Source organism: Dipodomys merriami, unplaced genomic scaffold (assembly GCF_024711535.1).
Source record: "Dipodomys merriami isolate MVZ:Mamm:240054 unplaced genomic scaffold, mDipMer1.0.p SCAF_26, whole genome shotgun sequence".
Taxonomy (NCBI): Eukaryota; Metazoa; Chordata; class Mammalia; order Rodentia; family Heteromyidae; genus Dipodomys; species Dipodomys merriami.
The window spans coordinates 7,828,358-7,844,711 of NW_027204048.1; the positions used below are offsets into that span (position 1 = coordinate 7,828,358).

Below are 16,354 nucleotides of genomic sequence, written 5' to 3' on the forward strand. Positions count from 1 at the left end.
TGCAAGAATTGAAAACATTTCATCAACACTGTCACTGAACACAGGTAATGTTTAAGAGTGCATAGTGAACCTCACAAAACTGAGACACACTAATAGAACACAGATCTAATTTCATATAGATGAAATATAGAAATATAAATTTCATATAGATGACATATAGGTCTAATTTCAACTGTTCAGTCACTCTACAGCCACAAATGAAAAGTATTTGAGATTACAATTTATAATTACACTAAATAACAATGAACTAGGGGTGAATCCAAAGATATCAAATCTGGGCTGGGAAGGTGGCTCAGTGGTAGAGTGCTTGCCTTGCATGCATGAGGCCCTGGGTTCGATTCCTCAGCACCACATAAGCAAAAAAGAAAAAAAGCTGGAAGTGGTGCTGTGGCTTAAGTGGAAGAGCGCTAGCCTTGAGCTGAAGAGCTGAGGGACAGCACCCAGGCCCAGAGTTCATGCCCCACGACCGGACCCAAAAAACAAAAAACAAAAAACAAACCCCAAAGATATCAAATCCATTCATGAGTAGAAGTGACTGATTTTATTGAGAATCACTAAAACTGAGTAAGAGAATATTCACATTGAAAGAATCAACATGGCCAAAGTTCTGTCAATTTGTCCCAAATTGGTGGATAAAATGGAAACTGGTGCAACATGCAAATTCTGGCACATTTTTCGAAGGGGATAAGTCTAGTGACTGATTCAGGAGCAATATTCTCCTTCCCAGATAAGTTGGGCACCTCTAGATCAATACCTAGGGTGCTAGTAAGGGCAAAGTCCTTGAGGAGGAATAGAGCTTCCTGTTCTCTGTAAATCTGTCTTTCCCTAGCCCACCAACTCCAGGATCTTCCTTGACCACCAGGGGACTTTCTGCCCTTGGTGAAAGTGCAGCATACAGCTGCAGTCGGCACACAACCAAAGGAGCAAAACCAAAATAGCAGGGGAGGAGAGGGATGGGAATATCTCAGGAACTCTTAAGTAAATCATGAGGAAACTAAGGTTCAGAGCTGAAAATGCTGAGCTAAATGGTGGCTAAATGTGGGCTGGTGTTGGATTGTTAGAAAGGGAGGTACTGGGTTGGAGTTTGGGTTACTTAAGGCCAAATTGGGGACCAGGAACGCTTCTAACGCCCCAAAGAAGAAAATAAAACATTCAGGGGCTGGGAGGGTGGCTCAGTAATAGAGTGTTTGTCTTGCATGCATGAGGCCCTTTCAATTCCTCAGCACCACATAAACAGAAAAAGCCAGAACTGGCGCTGTGGCTCAAGTGGTAGCATGCTAGCCTTGAGCTGAAGAGCTGAGGGACAGCGCCCAGGCCCAGAGTTCCAGCCCCACCCACAACTGACAAAAAACAAAATTCAATGAAGATGATATGGACAATATCTTCCCATTTAATAAGTTAATTAAAATACATAGTAATATATAAGTACAAAGAAAATACTGGCATTTCTGAAAAGCAGGGAAGGGGGTTTTATGTTAGAGGACAGCAGGACAAGAAAATGTGTATGACATGGCGAACTTTCAGTTAACAATTCCATATGTAGCTAAACAGACAACTCAGAAAACACACATATTGTTATGGTCAGTTTATGTGATTTTATTTCAAGCTATTCTAGTAAATTCTAGTGAATATCTGAATCAATACTGTGCATTTCACTATATGTTTCTTTAATACACAGGAAACAAGTTTTGGTATAAAATTTCTATCAGGGGAATAATTACTTACCTTTCTCAAATGGATACATCTCTCTCATATTTGTGAGAGGTAAAATTTGCTGATTTGCAGAAATTTTCACATTCAAAACAGTCATCAGAAATATTTACTGGTTTAATATGATTCTCTTAGTAAGAGATTTCTTCAGCATATATTGCCAAATTTATCCATTTACACCTCCCCCCACCTAATAATTACCTGATGAAAAGGAGGGGGTGTTGTAATCCACACAGCCATTATGAAGAACCAATGTGGAGGTGCTTCAAAACCTTAAAGCATATGGACCACTCCTGGGTATACATTCAACGGAAAAAAGAAAATCATCAGAGGGGAACTAAGGGGGCAGGGGGGGTGGCGGTGGACAAAAGCTATGGACATCCGAATTGCTATTGCAAGTTTCTTCTGAAATGGTCAATTCAGGTATCTATAGAAATGATATTCATAGGCTATATTATATGGGGGTGGGACATTTGTATCAATTTCAGGTATATCTACCTCCTGAAGCTCAGCAAAACTTTGTTGCTACAAAAAACAAAGTTGGAACTGATTAGCTGTGAGGAGACATGTTACAGCCGTTCTTTCCATCTCCGTATGGGAACTCCAGGGTAATCTCTACTTGGTCTTTTGAGAAAAAAATTGAGATGTACTAATGAGACTGGTGTGTAACTGACCTCCACATTCCACTAACTAGAACTTAATATCCATTTGGATGACAGTGAGATGGACAGGTTTTAGCTTGTAGCATGGAGCCAGGAAATAGGTATTGCTGATTATTGTTATGGTTGTTCCGTGGAATATAGAGATTACTATGGTGTAGTTCAGACTGAGTATGGACTTATGATAGGGTTTTCATGTCCATTACCTTCACTTCTCATCTGTTTTGGCCAACTGTGAGCCCTTTGTCATCCAGCATTTTGTGCTATACTGAGAAAATTAACTTTTGACTATAGGTGCCTGCACATGTATTATCCTCCAGGTTTTTCTATTTGTGACTTAAATGATGAATTACTATGACTGCTTGCTCATTTTAGAGCATTTCTGCAGCATGAATGTCCCAAGGACTGAACTCAGAGTCTCTTTTAAATTCATTACCTTTATAGTTTTGTTTGCTGGTTGAGTCCTCTGATATTCAATGAAATCCACACTCCAAGACTACCCAGGAAAAACAGGCACTGGTGGCTCATACCTAAAATCCTATCTGCTCAAGACGCTGAGGGATGGAGAATCTCAGTTCAATGACATACCAGGCATTGAATCCATGAAATTCTCTCCGAATGTATGAGAAAAAGTAAGGCTGGAGTCATGGCGAAAGTGGCAGAGCACCAGGTAAGTGAGCAACTGGAGTAAGCATGAGGCCCCAAATCCAAGCCCTAGTACTGCCAAAAAATAAGAAACAAGGGGCTGGGAAGGTGGCTCAGTGGTAGAGCGCTTGCCTTGCATGCATGAGGCCCTGGGTTCGATTCCTCAGCACCACAAAAACAAAAAGAAAACAGCCGGAAGTGGTGCTGTGGCTCAAGTGGTAGAGCACTAGCCTTGAGCTGAAGAGCTGAGGGACAGCGCCCAGGCCCAGAGTTCAGGCCCCATGACCAGACCCCCTTCCCCCCCAAAAAAAGAAAGAAAAAGCCAGAAGTGGCACTGTGGCTCAAGTGGTAGAGCGCTAGCCTTGAGCTAAAGAGCTGAGGGATGGTGCCCAGGCCTAGAGTTCAGGCCCCATGACCAGACCCTTCCCAAAATAAATAAATAAATTGCTTGTGAACAAAATTTATATATACCTTGTCTTTCTGATGTTTTGATAATGTTGTGCAGAAGAAATTCTAATGTTCACTATACTTACAGTTCTACCTGGCTTCCTTTTATGGGTTGAGCTCTGATTTCTGGCTGAGTTCTCCTGTATTCTTTACATTCATATATTTAATCCTTTGTATGGACTTTCTGTTCTCTAAGGCTTAATTTCTGGCTGGCATTTTTTCCACATTTAAATGGCTTCTCCCGTGTGTGAATCTTCTGATGCTTTCTCAGGGCTGACTTACTACCAAAAGCTTTACCACAGTCATCACATCCGTAGGGCTTCTCCCCTGTATGTGTTCTATGATGATTGCTTAGGTCTGATTTCAGTTTGAAAGCTTTCTCACACACCTCACACTGATAGGGCCTCTCCCCTATGTGAGTTCCCTGATGACTTCTTAGGCCTGACCTGTGGGCAAAAGATTTTCCACACTTATAACATATAAAGGGTTTCTCCCCTGTGTGAGTTCTCTGGTGTACGATGAGGTTTGACTTAAAGATGAAGGATTTCCTACATTCATTACACTTAAAAGGTTTGTCCCCAGTGTGATTTCTTTGATGCTATTTTAGGCCTGACCTTGTTTTGAAAGTTTTCTCACAGCTATCACATTTATATATGTAAGGTGTCTATACTTTGCTTAGGCATGAATTTTTATCAAAGACCCTCTGAGACTCATAACTTTCATAAGGTTTGTCTCCTGTGTGACTCTTCTGAGGCCGAATCAGGAGTAAGACCACAGAGCGGGGTTGTCCACATTCATTGCCTTCATGGGGCTTCAACTTAAAGTGAGAGCTGAGATGTACATCACAAGTTTCCTGGCAGCTGGATGTACACGTGGGAAGATCAGATGGTTTATCTGTGGTGTGAGTTCTCTCATATAGCAGGAGAGCTGGATTATGCCGGAGGTTTTTTCCATATTTCAAGTGCTTCACCTCAGTATGATTTCTCTGTTGTTCCTGGTGTGATTTCTGGATGAAAGATGTTCTTGGTGTTTTCTGAGTGGTCTGACTGAAACTATTCCTGCTTTCAGTTAACTCATAACGGCTCTTGTCTTCTGGAGGAATGTCCTGAGACACAATAATGGTTGATTTATTTCTTTGGGTTTCCACAGATATATTGAACCCGCAATATTTCAGTTTGGGGTGGGTACTCTGAGATATCTTGAGGGAAGTCTTTTCAAGAGCTTGTCTACTTTCATTATAGTTAAAAACTTGTCGCAGATTCTGAATTTTGTGATGCTGATTAACTTCCTCCATGTAATTGAGGGGTTCCCTATATTCACTAAAAACAAAAGATTTCATTCCAGTATTCATTCTGCAGTCCTTACTACCAAGGAGCTGTTTCTCATGTAAGCTCACCTCATATGCCTTTTCCCTTGAACACTGAGTGTGCGAGAAGAGTGGGCTAAGACCCAGATATGTAGGACCTATGGTGTCACATTTATAAGGCTTCACTCTTGCAGGAAAAATGTTTTTGTCTGGATCATATGGTTTTGCAGAGATTTCTGGTTCTGTAGTCAATGCTTTTTGTGATAAATGTTTGCCTTGATTTTCTGGGTTCTTTTCTGAGAGAATATCAGGATGGCAGTCTTCTAAAAATAAGAAAATTAAATAATAATGCAATTATTAATGGGTTTTAGATACATACATTCTGTTATGTATTTGATTTCTTGTTTTCTGGCTTGCTTCCCACCCATAAATTAATTGCAGGTAAAGGTATACATAATTCTTTAAAAAATGCAGTATATACCTATTATATACTCCTTGGTTTTTAAAAACTGTTCTTTACTAGAGAAAAGTAAACTAGAAATAACATGTCTCTAAGGGTGGGCATATACATCTGGTATCCTAAAATACAGCTGTCAAAACTAAGTACAGAAAAGAATACAAAGAAAAAATAAGAGGAACAATTGAGAATAGAGTTTATTAAGTGAGCTGCTGGATCCTGGGAACAGGATCCTGGGAACAATAAAATCAATGATAAGTGTAATGGAGATTATAAGCACTAAGTAGGTCACAACAACAACAACCAACTCTATAAGGTCTAGGTTTTTCTGAGACAAGAATATAGCCAGGCACCAGTGGCTTACATCTGTAATCCAAGCTACTCAGGAGGCTGATGGTCTGAGTATTAGTTTGAAGCCAGCCTGGGCAAGAAAGTACCTCCAATTAACAACAAAAAGCCCAAAGTAGAACTATGGCTTAAGTGGTAGAGTACTCTTCCAGGTGGTACAGAGGCACATGCCTACAATCCTAAAACTTGGGAGGTATAGGCAGGAGGGTCACAAGTTCGAGGTAAGCTTGGGCTATATGCCTTGTCAGATCAAAACTAGCCTGAACTGCACAGTGAAATGATAGTTCAAAAGCCAAGGGAAGGCCTTTAATTTTCCTTTTTTTTTATGCCATTACTGGGGCTTGAACTCAGGACCTTAAACTCTCAGCTTTTTCACTAGAGGTTGGCATTCTACCACTTGAGCCATAGCACCACTTCCAGCTTCTTCCAGGTTAACTAGAGATCAGAGTCTCATGGACTTTCCTGCCCAGGCTGATTGTGAACTGCAATTCTCAGATCTTAGCCTCTTTAGTAGCTAGGATTACAGGTGTGATCCTCGGGCCTCAGCACCCAACTAATTTCTCTTAAATTCTTCACAAGCTATAGTCTTAGTTTCAGTGAACAAAGCCTTTCCTGTGGAATTTACTAACATGTACCTAAACACTTTTTATATTTTATTAATATTCCATGGTCATCTTAAGACTTTTTCTTTGTTTCCCAAGCAGAGTTTTAAAAAACACATTAGAGATTCATTTTATAAAATATATTACAAATTCTACAGCCAGTGTCACTAAACTTTTTTCAGTAAAAAGGCTAAAATAAATCAAGGTTATGCTTGATCTTTTGGCATTTGTTGCAACTGCTTAACTCTCCTATAACCTGTGTTCCAATGAATCTTCCTTTTCCAAGAGACAGCAGGTAAATTTGACTGACCAGTTTGCTGGGCACCAGTTTAAGGTCTCAACTGATGTCTTCGGTCTGTGATATGAAAAGCAGAGTCTACTATATCTAATATGTCCATATATTTCCTTATAATGCTTACAGTTTTCATGAAAAGGCATAGTGGGTACACAAATACTCAAACTATTTGTTCCTTTCATATTGTTCCTTTAAATTTGTCTTTACCATTAATAAAATACCCTTTCTCTTACCTGCTTTCTATTTTAACTGAACCCAAAATATGAGTGGTAAATAAACACTGATTATTTATTTATTGCTTTATCAATTCATAACTGTGTTTTTCATTTTTAAAATAATATTTTAACTGTGCCCCTTGTTTCCTTCTACACTGTGGATGCAACTGACTCAATTTTCTCATTCTTTTTTTGTGTGTGCTGGTCCTGGGGGCTTGAACTCAGGGCCTGGCACTGTCTTTGAGTTTCTCTGGTTCAAGGCTAGCACTCTACCACTTGGGCCACAGCACCACTTCTGGCCTTTGCTGAGTATTTTACTGGAGTTAAGAGTCTCATGGGCTTTCCTTCCCCAGGTTAGCTTTGAACCACAATCCTCAGATCTCAGCCTAGGATTATGGATGTGAGCCACTGGCACCCAGCTCACCTACATTATATGATGCACAAATCTATCTTACTCCATATTATACTGAGAGTCTGTGTGGTTTTGTGCAGATAATAGTTGCTCCAACATACCTAAGTACTCGTTAAAAGGCCTCCTTGCCAGGTTTGTTCTTGGATGGAAACCAGAAACTTAAAATTTCTAAAGGATTTCCAAGATTCTCAAAAATATCTCAGAAGAGTTTACTGTGCTCAAACTATTTGTATATATATGGTGACTTAGGCTGAACACCTGTTTCCCCTCAAAAAGTCTGGACTTTCAAGGGTGATACTAGACCAAAGGTGCCGATGTGAGCAGTCCACAATAAAAATCTTGACTATCTAGTCTATAATAAACGTTCCTAGTAGACAACATCCCACTTTAAAACTGTCTTTACCATTAACAAAAATGTCCTTTTTCTTATCTTCAGCCCTTTTACTCATTTTATTCACTGCTGGGAGAATCATATATGTACTATAAAAACTCATGAATCTTGTGTGTAATCTCCTGTGGACTTGCCCCAGGCTTTGTCTCTGATTTTCCTTTGTATCTTTCCTGTTAAATTTAGTCATGAATATGACTTTTTGTGAATCAGTGAACCTTCTGGCAATATTCAACAACTCACCTGGGGAATTTGGGCTTAGAAGTTTGTTCTCCTTATTTAATGACCACAGATTGTCTCCTTGTTCCAACTTGAAGATCAGTTCTGGTTTTGTAGAGCAGTACCCTGCAAAAAGGAAATAATTCAGAACTCGAGTTAGCTGTAAAGTTCCCCTGTTCCTAAGTGTGAAATACTCAATGTAAGTGTGTGTGTGTGTGTTTGTGTGTGTGTGTGTGTGTACATGGGTGCTGGTACTAGGGCTTGAACTCAACATTCCGTGGTGTACCCACCACAAGGATGATCCTCCTCCCTGAGAACAAAGAAAAGCATACAGATGATATTCCTCTTTGGGACCAAGAATTCCTGAAAGTTGACCAAGGAACACCTTTCAAACTTATTCTGGCTGCAAACTACTTAGACATCAAAGGTTTGCTTGAAGTCACAGGTAAGACTGCTGCCAATATGATTAAGGAGAAAACTCCTGAGATTTGCAAAACTTTCAACATTAAGAACGACTTTACTGAAGAGGAGGAAGCCCAGGTACGCAAAGAGAACCAGTGGTGTGAAGAGAAGTGAAATGTGCCTGACACTGTAACATTACAAGGATTGTCCCGAATACTAGTTGCACTGCCCTGTTTATAATTGTTAATATTAGAGCAACAGTAGACAAATGTAACAGCACATCAATTGTATTAGCATAATATTGTCCTCGTTGCATGCATAGTTTGAATACACAGCCCAAACTTTGGCTGAGTTTCTTCTAGTCCAAGTGAAAGTTTCTCTTTTCTGAAAAAAAACAATTGTGGGTTCTCTGTGGAAAGTGGCATTTTAGGATTTCTCTCTTTCTGTAAGAGCAATTTCTGCCTAGTTTATTGTCTAGTTAACTTTAGTTAAGCTTGCAGAAGTTGGCATTGTAAATAAAACAAGTTGCAACAAGGTTTCTGATAGAATTAATAAGAGATCTTCATTTACAAATTGGAAACTGAAAAAAGGCTACTTGAATTTAATGTTCTTAGTGGGCATTTTAGTATATTGTCTAGAGTCTAGTAGCCAGGATCACCCGTTACGTATGAAGCAGGACTTTTAATTGGATCTGAGAACTCTTTTTTCACCTAATTGTTAACCTCGACTTTGAATATGTTGCCTAGAGATTCAGTTACTACTGAGTTTATGTGGAGTTTTGGGGGGAGAAATGTAACTAGACAACTGGTTAGCTTTTTTATTAAAAACATTTAATTTATGTGGTATGTCATCTTTTCCTGATCAGGATTTTTAAAATCAATAAATAAATACATAGAAATGTACTAATTATCTGACTTATATAACTGTAACCCCTCTGTATGTCACTTTTACAATAATAAAAAATAAAAGTATCTGAGTGTTGGTGGCTGGCTCATCCCAGGAGGCTGAGATCTGAAGATCTAGGTTTGAAGCCAGTCCAGGCAAACAAATCTGAGAGACTCTTATTAACCAACAATAGCAAAAACAACAAACACCAGAAGTACGGCTCAAGTGATGAAAAAGCCAAGCAAGAGCACCAGGCTAAGTTCAAGCCCCACACCAGCACAATTTAAAAAAAAGCTTTAAGTTATTTTAAAAGGTCTAAATACATACACACACACAAACATATACAATGTCTAGGGAGCACAACTTTTGTTCTATTAATGGTCCCCAGGTAACTTAGCCTAAATGTCAATCTTTCTAAACCTCTTTCAAAGAGCTTTTTCCTTCCTTCCTTCCTTCCTTCTTTCCCTTTCCTCCCCTTCCCACTCTCCCTCCCGGCCCCTCCTCCTCCTCCTCCCTGCCAGTCCTGGGTCTTGAACTCAGGGCCGAGCACTGTCCCTGAGCCTCTTTTACTCAATTCTTGCCCTCTACCACTTGAGTCACAGCACCCCTTCCAGCTTTTTCTGTTTATGTGGTACTGATGAATCAAACCCAGGGCTTCATGCATGCTAAGCAAGCACTCTACCACTAAGCCATCTTCTAAAGAGATTTTTCTTTAAACTTTCTTCTATGTGGGATCAGATTAAGAACCAGTCCTTTCCCACCCCTAAAGAAGGTCGATGGACAGGTGACAGTTCATTCAGAGACAAGGACAACTTTCAACATTAGAAGGCACTACCAAAAAGCAGTAGTTAGAGCAGGATCCACAGTTCTTATGGCTGTTACACATTTGTCCACTAGATGGAGCTATTAGACATCTTCTGACTTTTAACTCCTAGTTGTACTGTGCTCATTATTTCTTTCTGACACAGGCACTGTGGCTCCTTGTTTTACTTAGGTGCTTCAGGTGCACCTAATGACACCCATGCCTCAATGCAGTGACTGATGAGTGGCCAATCAGACAGCAGAGCACCCTAAGCCCATCAGGATTAAGCAATGGACAGGAGAAAGGGGTAAGAGTGGGAGGGAACATTAACAGGGGCCCAATAATTAGGAAATCATGCAGGTCTTCAAAATAGCCCATACCGAGAGTCCTCCTGATGCCAGAAAAGGCTTACCTCCCAGTCCTTGTGACTTAGGTAAATAGCTAAATCCACATAGGATCTGTATGTGAGCCAACCACTAGTGATTCATGCCTGTGGATCATAGCTATTCATAAGGCTGAGATGTGAGAATCACTGCCCAAAGCCAGCCCTAGCAGACAAATCTGAGAGATACTTCTCTCCCATAAGTAAAAAGATGGAATTGGAGGTGTGGCTCAAGTGGTAGAGTGCCAGCCTTGCATGAAAAAGCTAAGTGACCAGCTCTGGGACACACGCTCTCTCTTAACACACACACACACACACACACACACACACACACACACACACACACACACACACACACACACACACACACACACACACACACACACACACACACACACACACACACACACACACACACACACACACACGGTTTGGATGTGAAAGTTCATAGCTTTATTCTTAATAGTTCCAAACTAAAAAGTCGGATAAGTCTTATCAGTTGATAAAGAATAACAAATTGTGACAGACACACACAAAGGATGCTCAACAGAAAAAGAATAAATTCCTAATACACATAAATATGTAAGAGCCTCAAAAGCATGATGTTGAGCCGGGTGCCTGTGGCTCATCCCTGTAATCCTAGCCCTGCAATCCTAGCTACTTAGGAGGCTAAGATCTGAAGATCGAAGTTTGAAGCAGGCCTAGGCAGAAAAGTCCCCATGAGAGTCTTATCTCCAATTAATCTCTCAAAAACCAGAACTGGCAGAGGATTGGGGGAAGGGGGGGGGGCGGTGGCTCACGCCTGTAATCCTAGCTATTCAGAAGGCTGAGATCTAAGAATGGCAGTTCAAAGCCAGCCTGGGCAGAAAGTCCATGAGACTCTTATCCATCTCCAATAAACCACCAGAAAACGAAGTGGCACACACAAAAAAAGTATACATAGTTGTTGATTCTATTTATATAAAATCAAATGAAAAAGAAAAATTATTGCCACAGAATGCAGGACCATTGATGGAGAGAAAGGACTCCCCAAAAAGAGCTACAAGGTATTTTGGGGGGGGGGGATGATGGAAATATTCCAAGCCTTAATTATGATGGTAATCCACTGCATACATTTTGTCACAGAAGATGGTGTGCTCACCCACAGAGACGAGATGGCTGTAGATCTCCAACATCACGTCTCTGTACAGGGTCCTGTGCGCGGGGCCTAGGCACTGCCACTCCTCCTCAGTGAGGTCCACACACACACATCCATGAAGGACACTGATGCCTGTGACAACACAGTTCTAGTCAACATGGTGGTTAAGAATCAGGAGCAGCAACTAATTGACTATGCTCATTGTGGAGAGATGAAAGTGAATGCCCTAAAGGATACCTATCATGGCCCTAAATCTTGTCTTATAGTTTGGGGATACATAGTGAGCACAAACTTGATTTTAATTCTGTTCTATTTTTTTTTTAATTATACACATTGCCTCTCTGTTTGTGTACATATGCCTGCTAGTCCTAGCTCTGACTCAGGGCCTGAGTCACTGAGCTTTTTTGCTCAGGGCTAGTGCTCTATCAATTGAGCCATGACTCCACTTCCAGCTTTTTGCTGGTTAAATGGAGAAAAGAGTCTCACAGATTTTCCTGCCCAGGCTGGCTTTGAACTATGATCCTCAGAGCTCAGCCTCCTGAGTAGTTAGGATTATAGGTGTGAGCCAGCTCACACATTGCCTTTTAACATACTGAGGAAGTTTCATGCCTTACATTTTTATTATTATTATGAATAGGATTTCTGTATGCATTTTCAACACATTATACAGAGTACTCTATATAGTACAAACAACCCAACCAAGGGGATCCCTGCTGGATCAAGGAGGAACAACTGAAGAGGTACAGGTAAGCCAGAGCAGTACTACACAAAACCACATTTACATTCAGGAGATATACTCGAGAAAGCTAGTCCTGAGACAGAACAGCTATGGTAAGGTGATGGAGAAACTAGAAAATATATCAATTAACCTGATCAGGAACTAAAACAGAAGTAGGAAATAAGGCTGGAAAAAAAATCACTACAACAGCAAGGAAACGAATCATTGTTCAAGAATGTACAGAACTGGGTTGTCAGTGGCTCACACCTGTAATCCTAGCTACTCAGGAAACTGAGACCTGAGGTTTGCAGGTCAAAGCCAGCCTGGGCAAGAAAGCCCCTAAGACTCTTATTTTCAATTAACAATAAAATAAAAAGAAATGAAAGTAGCGCCATGGCTCAAATGGTAGAGCAAAAACTTTAAGCAAAAGAAGCTCAGGGACAATACCCAGGCCCTGAGTTGAAGCCCCAGGAGCCTAGGACTAGCATACCAAAATAAAGAATGTATACACCTACAGTCTTTTCATCCATCACCCTGCTACTTGCAGAATGCTTCACCCTAGACATTTGTATTCAGCCTTTCCAAACTCAGTTGAGATGTCACATATCTTCAAATTAAGATATTTATGAGCCAGGGTCCAGTGGTTCACATCAAATCCTAGTTTCTCAGAAGGAGGCCGAGATCTGAGGGTCATGGCTGAAAGCCAGCCTGAGCAGTAAAGCCCAGAAGTGGAAATGTACCTCAAAGTGTTGGAGCACAAGCCAGCCTAAAGGAAAACAACAACAACAACAAAAAGCTCAGCAAGAGAAGGAGACTTGCCAGGTGCTGATGACTTACACCGTTAATTCTAGCTACTCAGGAGACTGAGATCTGAGGATAGCGGTTCAAAGCCAGCTCAGGCAAGAAAGTCCATGAGACTCTTATCTCCAATAAACCACTCAGAAAACCAGAAGTGGAGCTGTGGCTCAAGTGGTAGAGCACTCACTCAGCTGAAGAGCTGAGGGACAGCGCCTAGGCCCAGAGTTCAAGCCACACGACCAACAACAAAAAAAAAGAGCAGGCGACTCTGAGTTCGCATACTAATACTGGAGTGAGATAGAGAGATAGAAAGAGAAAGAGAAGGGAGGAAAGGGAGAGAGAAAGAGGAAGAGAGAGGAAAGAAGAGGGGGGGAGAAGGAGAGAGGAAGAGATTTGTGTCTACTCATAACATTCTCTTCTGGTTTGTATAGTATACTTCATCATGTACTAAGACCATATTGGTTTAATTATTGAAGCCTTATAAAAGACTTCAGTATTCAGTGTACAAGCCCTATAATATTGCCTATTATTCAACATTTCCTGTCTATGTGCTTATGCTTAGTTTTCCCTAGCAATTTTTTTTTTTGGGTCCGGTCATGGGGCCTGAACTCTGGGCGTGGGCGCTGTCTCTCAGCTCTTCAGCTCAAGGCTAGCGCTCTACCACTTGAGCCACAGCGCCACTTCCGGCTTTTTTTCTTTTCGCTTATGGGGTGCTGAGGAATCGAACCCAGGGCCTCATGCATGCAAGGCAAGTGCTCTACCACTGAGCCACCTTCCCAGCCCTCCCTAGCAATTTTTTAACCAAAATAAGCAATATATATCAATATATATAATTAAAAGGGTAATATGAAGTATTTAGTGTTAAGGCAAGTTAAGTGTGAATTAATTAAAAATGGATATATCACAGCCAGGCATCAGTGGCTTACACTGTAACCATAGCCACTCAAGAAGCTGAGATCTGAGGATCACAATTCTAGGACAGCCAGGGAAGGAAAGTCTGAGACGCTTATCTCTAATTAACTATCAAAAAAGCTAGAAGTGGAGCTATGGCTCAAGTGGTGGAGGTGTTCAATGTAATGCAACGCACACTCAGAACTAACCTTCAGTTTTGCCAAACTGATAAGTGTATGGGACCTACTTATCTTAGCAAAGGTTGTCTATCAAGAGGAAGTAGCAAACCTGAGTTTGAGTTCTCTTTATAGTTTCCCTTTTCAGTTAATGCATGGACCCTTCTAAACCTTATAAATGCATTAGATTACAAAGTGGGGAATGAATAAAGCACTCGCCTGAGATGTGTTCATTTTCTGAGGCTCTTGGAGAGTGCAGAACTGAGAGGGCTCAGCTAGGGAGAGCTCCTGTACACAAGGCCACTGCTTCCTACTTCACAAGGGATGAAGATGTATTTCAAGAAGCTGGACCTAAACCAATTTCATTTTGGGGTAAAATGTTGATTCTTTGGAATTCCTTATACCAAAGACCAGTTTCAGCCTGACACTGAAGTAACACTAAAAATCTTAGAATACATAGGGCGCACGGAGCGATCACGTTTGCATTCACTTCCCATTCTGTCCTTGTGTATTTGGGGACAGGTCAGCTCTGCTCAGGGCTGGGCGGGTGACAATGCTGGCTTGAAGCAGGTGTTGCAACAGAAAGCCTTGAGACTAGAAGCAAATCACATCTGCCCTGGAATCCACGAGGTCCTTCACCTTTAGCTTGTGCCCAGTACAGCTCCATCCACCTGAGCCTCAGTTACTGTCTCCATGATAGTACTCCAAGCCAACCTCACAGCGTGACGTGACGTTTACACCCGTCAGCCCAGGAAACAACACAGTAGCGGTTGCCAATTACCTCGGGGCGTCGTAACCTCACCCGTGGCAGTGTGCCACGCAGGTGACGACATCGACGTTTCCCAACAGCAGCGGGAGGTGAGTGGTCCCCGCACACTCACATGACCTTGAGAACTCGGGCCTCGGCTCCGGGGTGACCTGGCGGGAACTGATCGGAGTCTTCCCAGCTCCAGAGCGGTGGGAGGCCTCACCTCAGCCCCAGCGCCCGGGCGTTCGGGTCGAGCTCCAGGCCCCGCACACGCCAGCCCGCACCCGCTCCGGCCTGGGATGCCCGGAGATGGGAGGCCTTCCGCCCTCCAGGGCCCCGTGCGGCTCAGTCAAGAGCGCGCTGGGGCAAACGCACAAGACATTTCTGCCGAACACAAGCACACACACACACACACACGGACTGCTCCCAGGCTCTCACCCCAAGTACGCGCCCCTTCTTGCAGAGCACACCCCGAAACGGACGAGCAGCCAACGCTCCGGGCCGAGAAGCCCATTGAGGAGGCGGAGCTACCAGAGGCACATGCGCAGAAAGCTGCGTGAGTCCCGTGCCCAAGATGCAATGGCGGTGAAACACGCTCAAGACTACATTTCCCATAGGCCTCTGCGTCCACCATAGTTGTGCATTAGCTTTTCCCGGCCTTGGAAAGCTGAAAGATGTGGTTGTTGAATGTCATCATTGTCTACAGTAATCTGAGAGCTTGTCGGTTATACCTGACCTCACCTCTAACACCAAATGACAGAGAAACCTTTTGATTTGGTCTTGATGAGATAACGGCATTTTGCACGTTCCTTCAGAGGACTTGTGTTTGTCTTAATCTAGTCAATCAGTTTTTATTTATAGTGTAAGATAAAAGATCTAGCTTTTGCACGTAGATACCCAGTTTTCCTATCAGCAGCCTTTTCCTTGTGTATTGTGTTGAAGATTAGTTGAATACATGAATAGGGATTTCATGGTTTTAAGTTCTGTTCCCGTGTGTGTGTGTGTGTGTGTGTGTGTGTGTGTGTGTGTGTGTGTATGTGTGTGTGTGTGTGTTTGTGCCAGTATCAAATTGTTTTGCTTACTATAGCTTCACAACAAATTTTGAAATCAAGAAGTATAATATGGGGGGGAGGATTCGGTGGGGGGGGGCGGGGGGAGGCTGGGAAGGGATGAGAAGGGTAAACAAAGGAGGAGGCTGCAATGCTTGATAAGAAATGTACTCATTATCTTGCCCATGTAATTGTAACCCCTCTGTACAGTATGTTCACAAAAAATTAAAAATTAAAAATTAAAAAAAAGAAGAAGTATAATATCTTCTGCTTGCTCTTTCTCCCATGATTGTTTTGGCTATTTTAGATCCTCTGTGATTCTACATGAATTTAAGAACTGATTCCTCGCATTAAAAATAAAAAAGTCATTTTCCCCCTATGGTATATACCCTGTTGTCACTGTATTTAGATTTTTTTGGTACCCTGCATCTTATATATACATTTATCTAATTTGGGGAGGGGAAGGGAATAACCAAATGCTGAAATAAGGACACAGGATGACCCATTGCAACAATGAGAATCACAAGACATTATGTTGGAAATTGGCAGGGGGAGCAGGGGCGGTGGAGAAGGGAAGGGATAGTAGGAGAAAAACAAAGGAGGAGGTAACAATGCTTGACAAGAAATGTACTAATTACCTTACTCATGTAACTGTAGCCCCT

At 41.9% G+C, this 16,354-nt stretch overlaps 1 protein-coding gene across 1 annotated transcript; it reads right to left on the reverse strand.

Annotated features, from left to right (window-relative positions):
- Positions 1–1,370: 1,370 nt before the first annotated feature.
- Positions 1,371–15,048, reverse strand: LOC138836938 (zinc finger protein 782-like). The gene is made up of 4 exons (XM_070035643.1): positions 14,677–15,048; positions 11,316–11,444; positions 7,728–7,829; positions 1,371–5,090 (listed from the first exon to the last, which is right to left on the reverse strand). The coding sequence occupies exons 1-4, from the start codon at positions 14,726–14,728 to the stop codon at positions 4,126–4,128; spliced, it is 1,248 nt and encodes a 415-aa protein (XP_069891744.1). The 5' UTR covers positions 14,729–15,048; the 3' UTR covers positions 1,371–4,125.
- Positions 15,049–16,354: the final 1,306 nt, after the last annotated feature.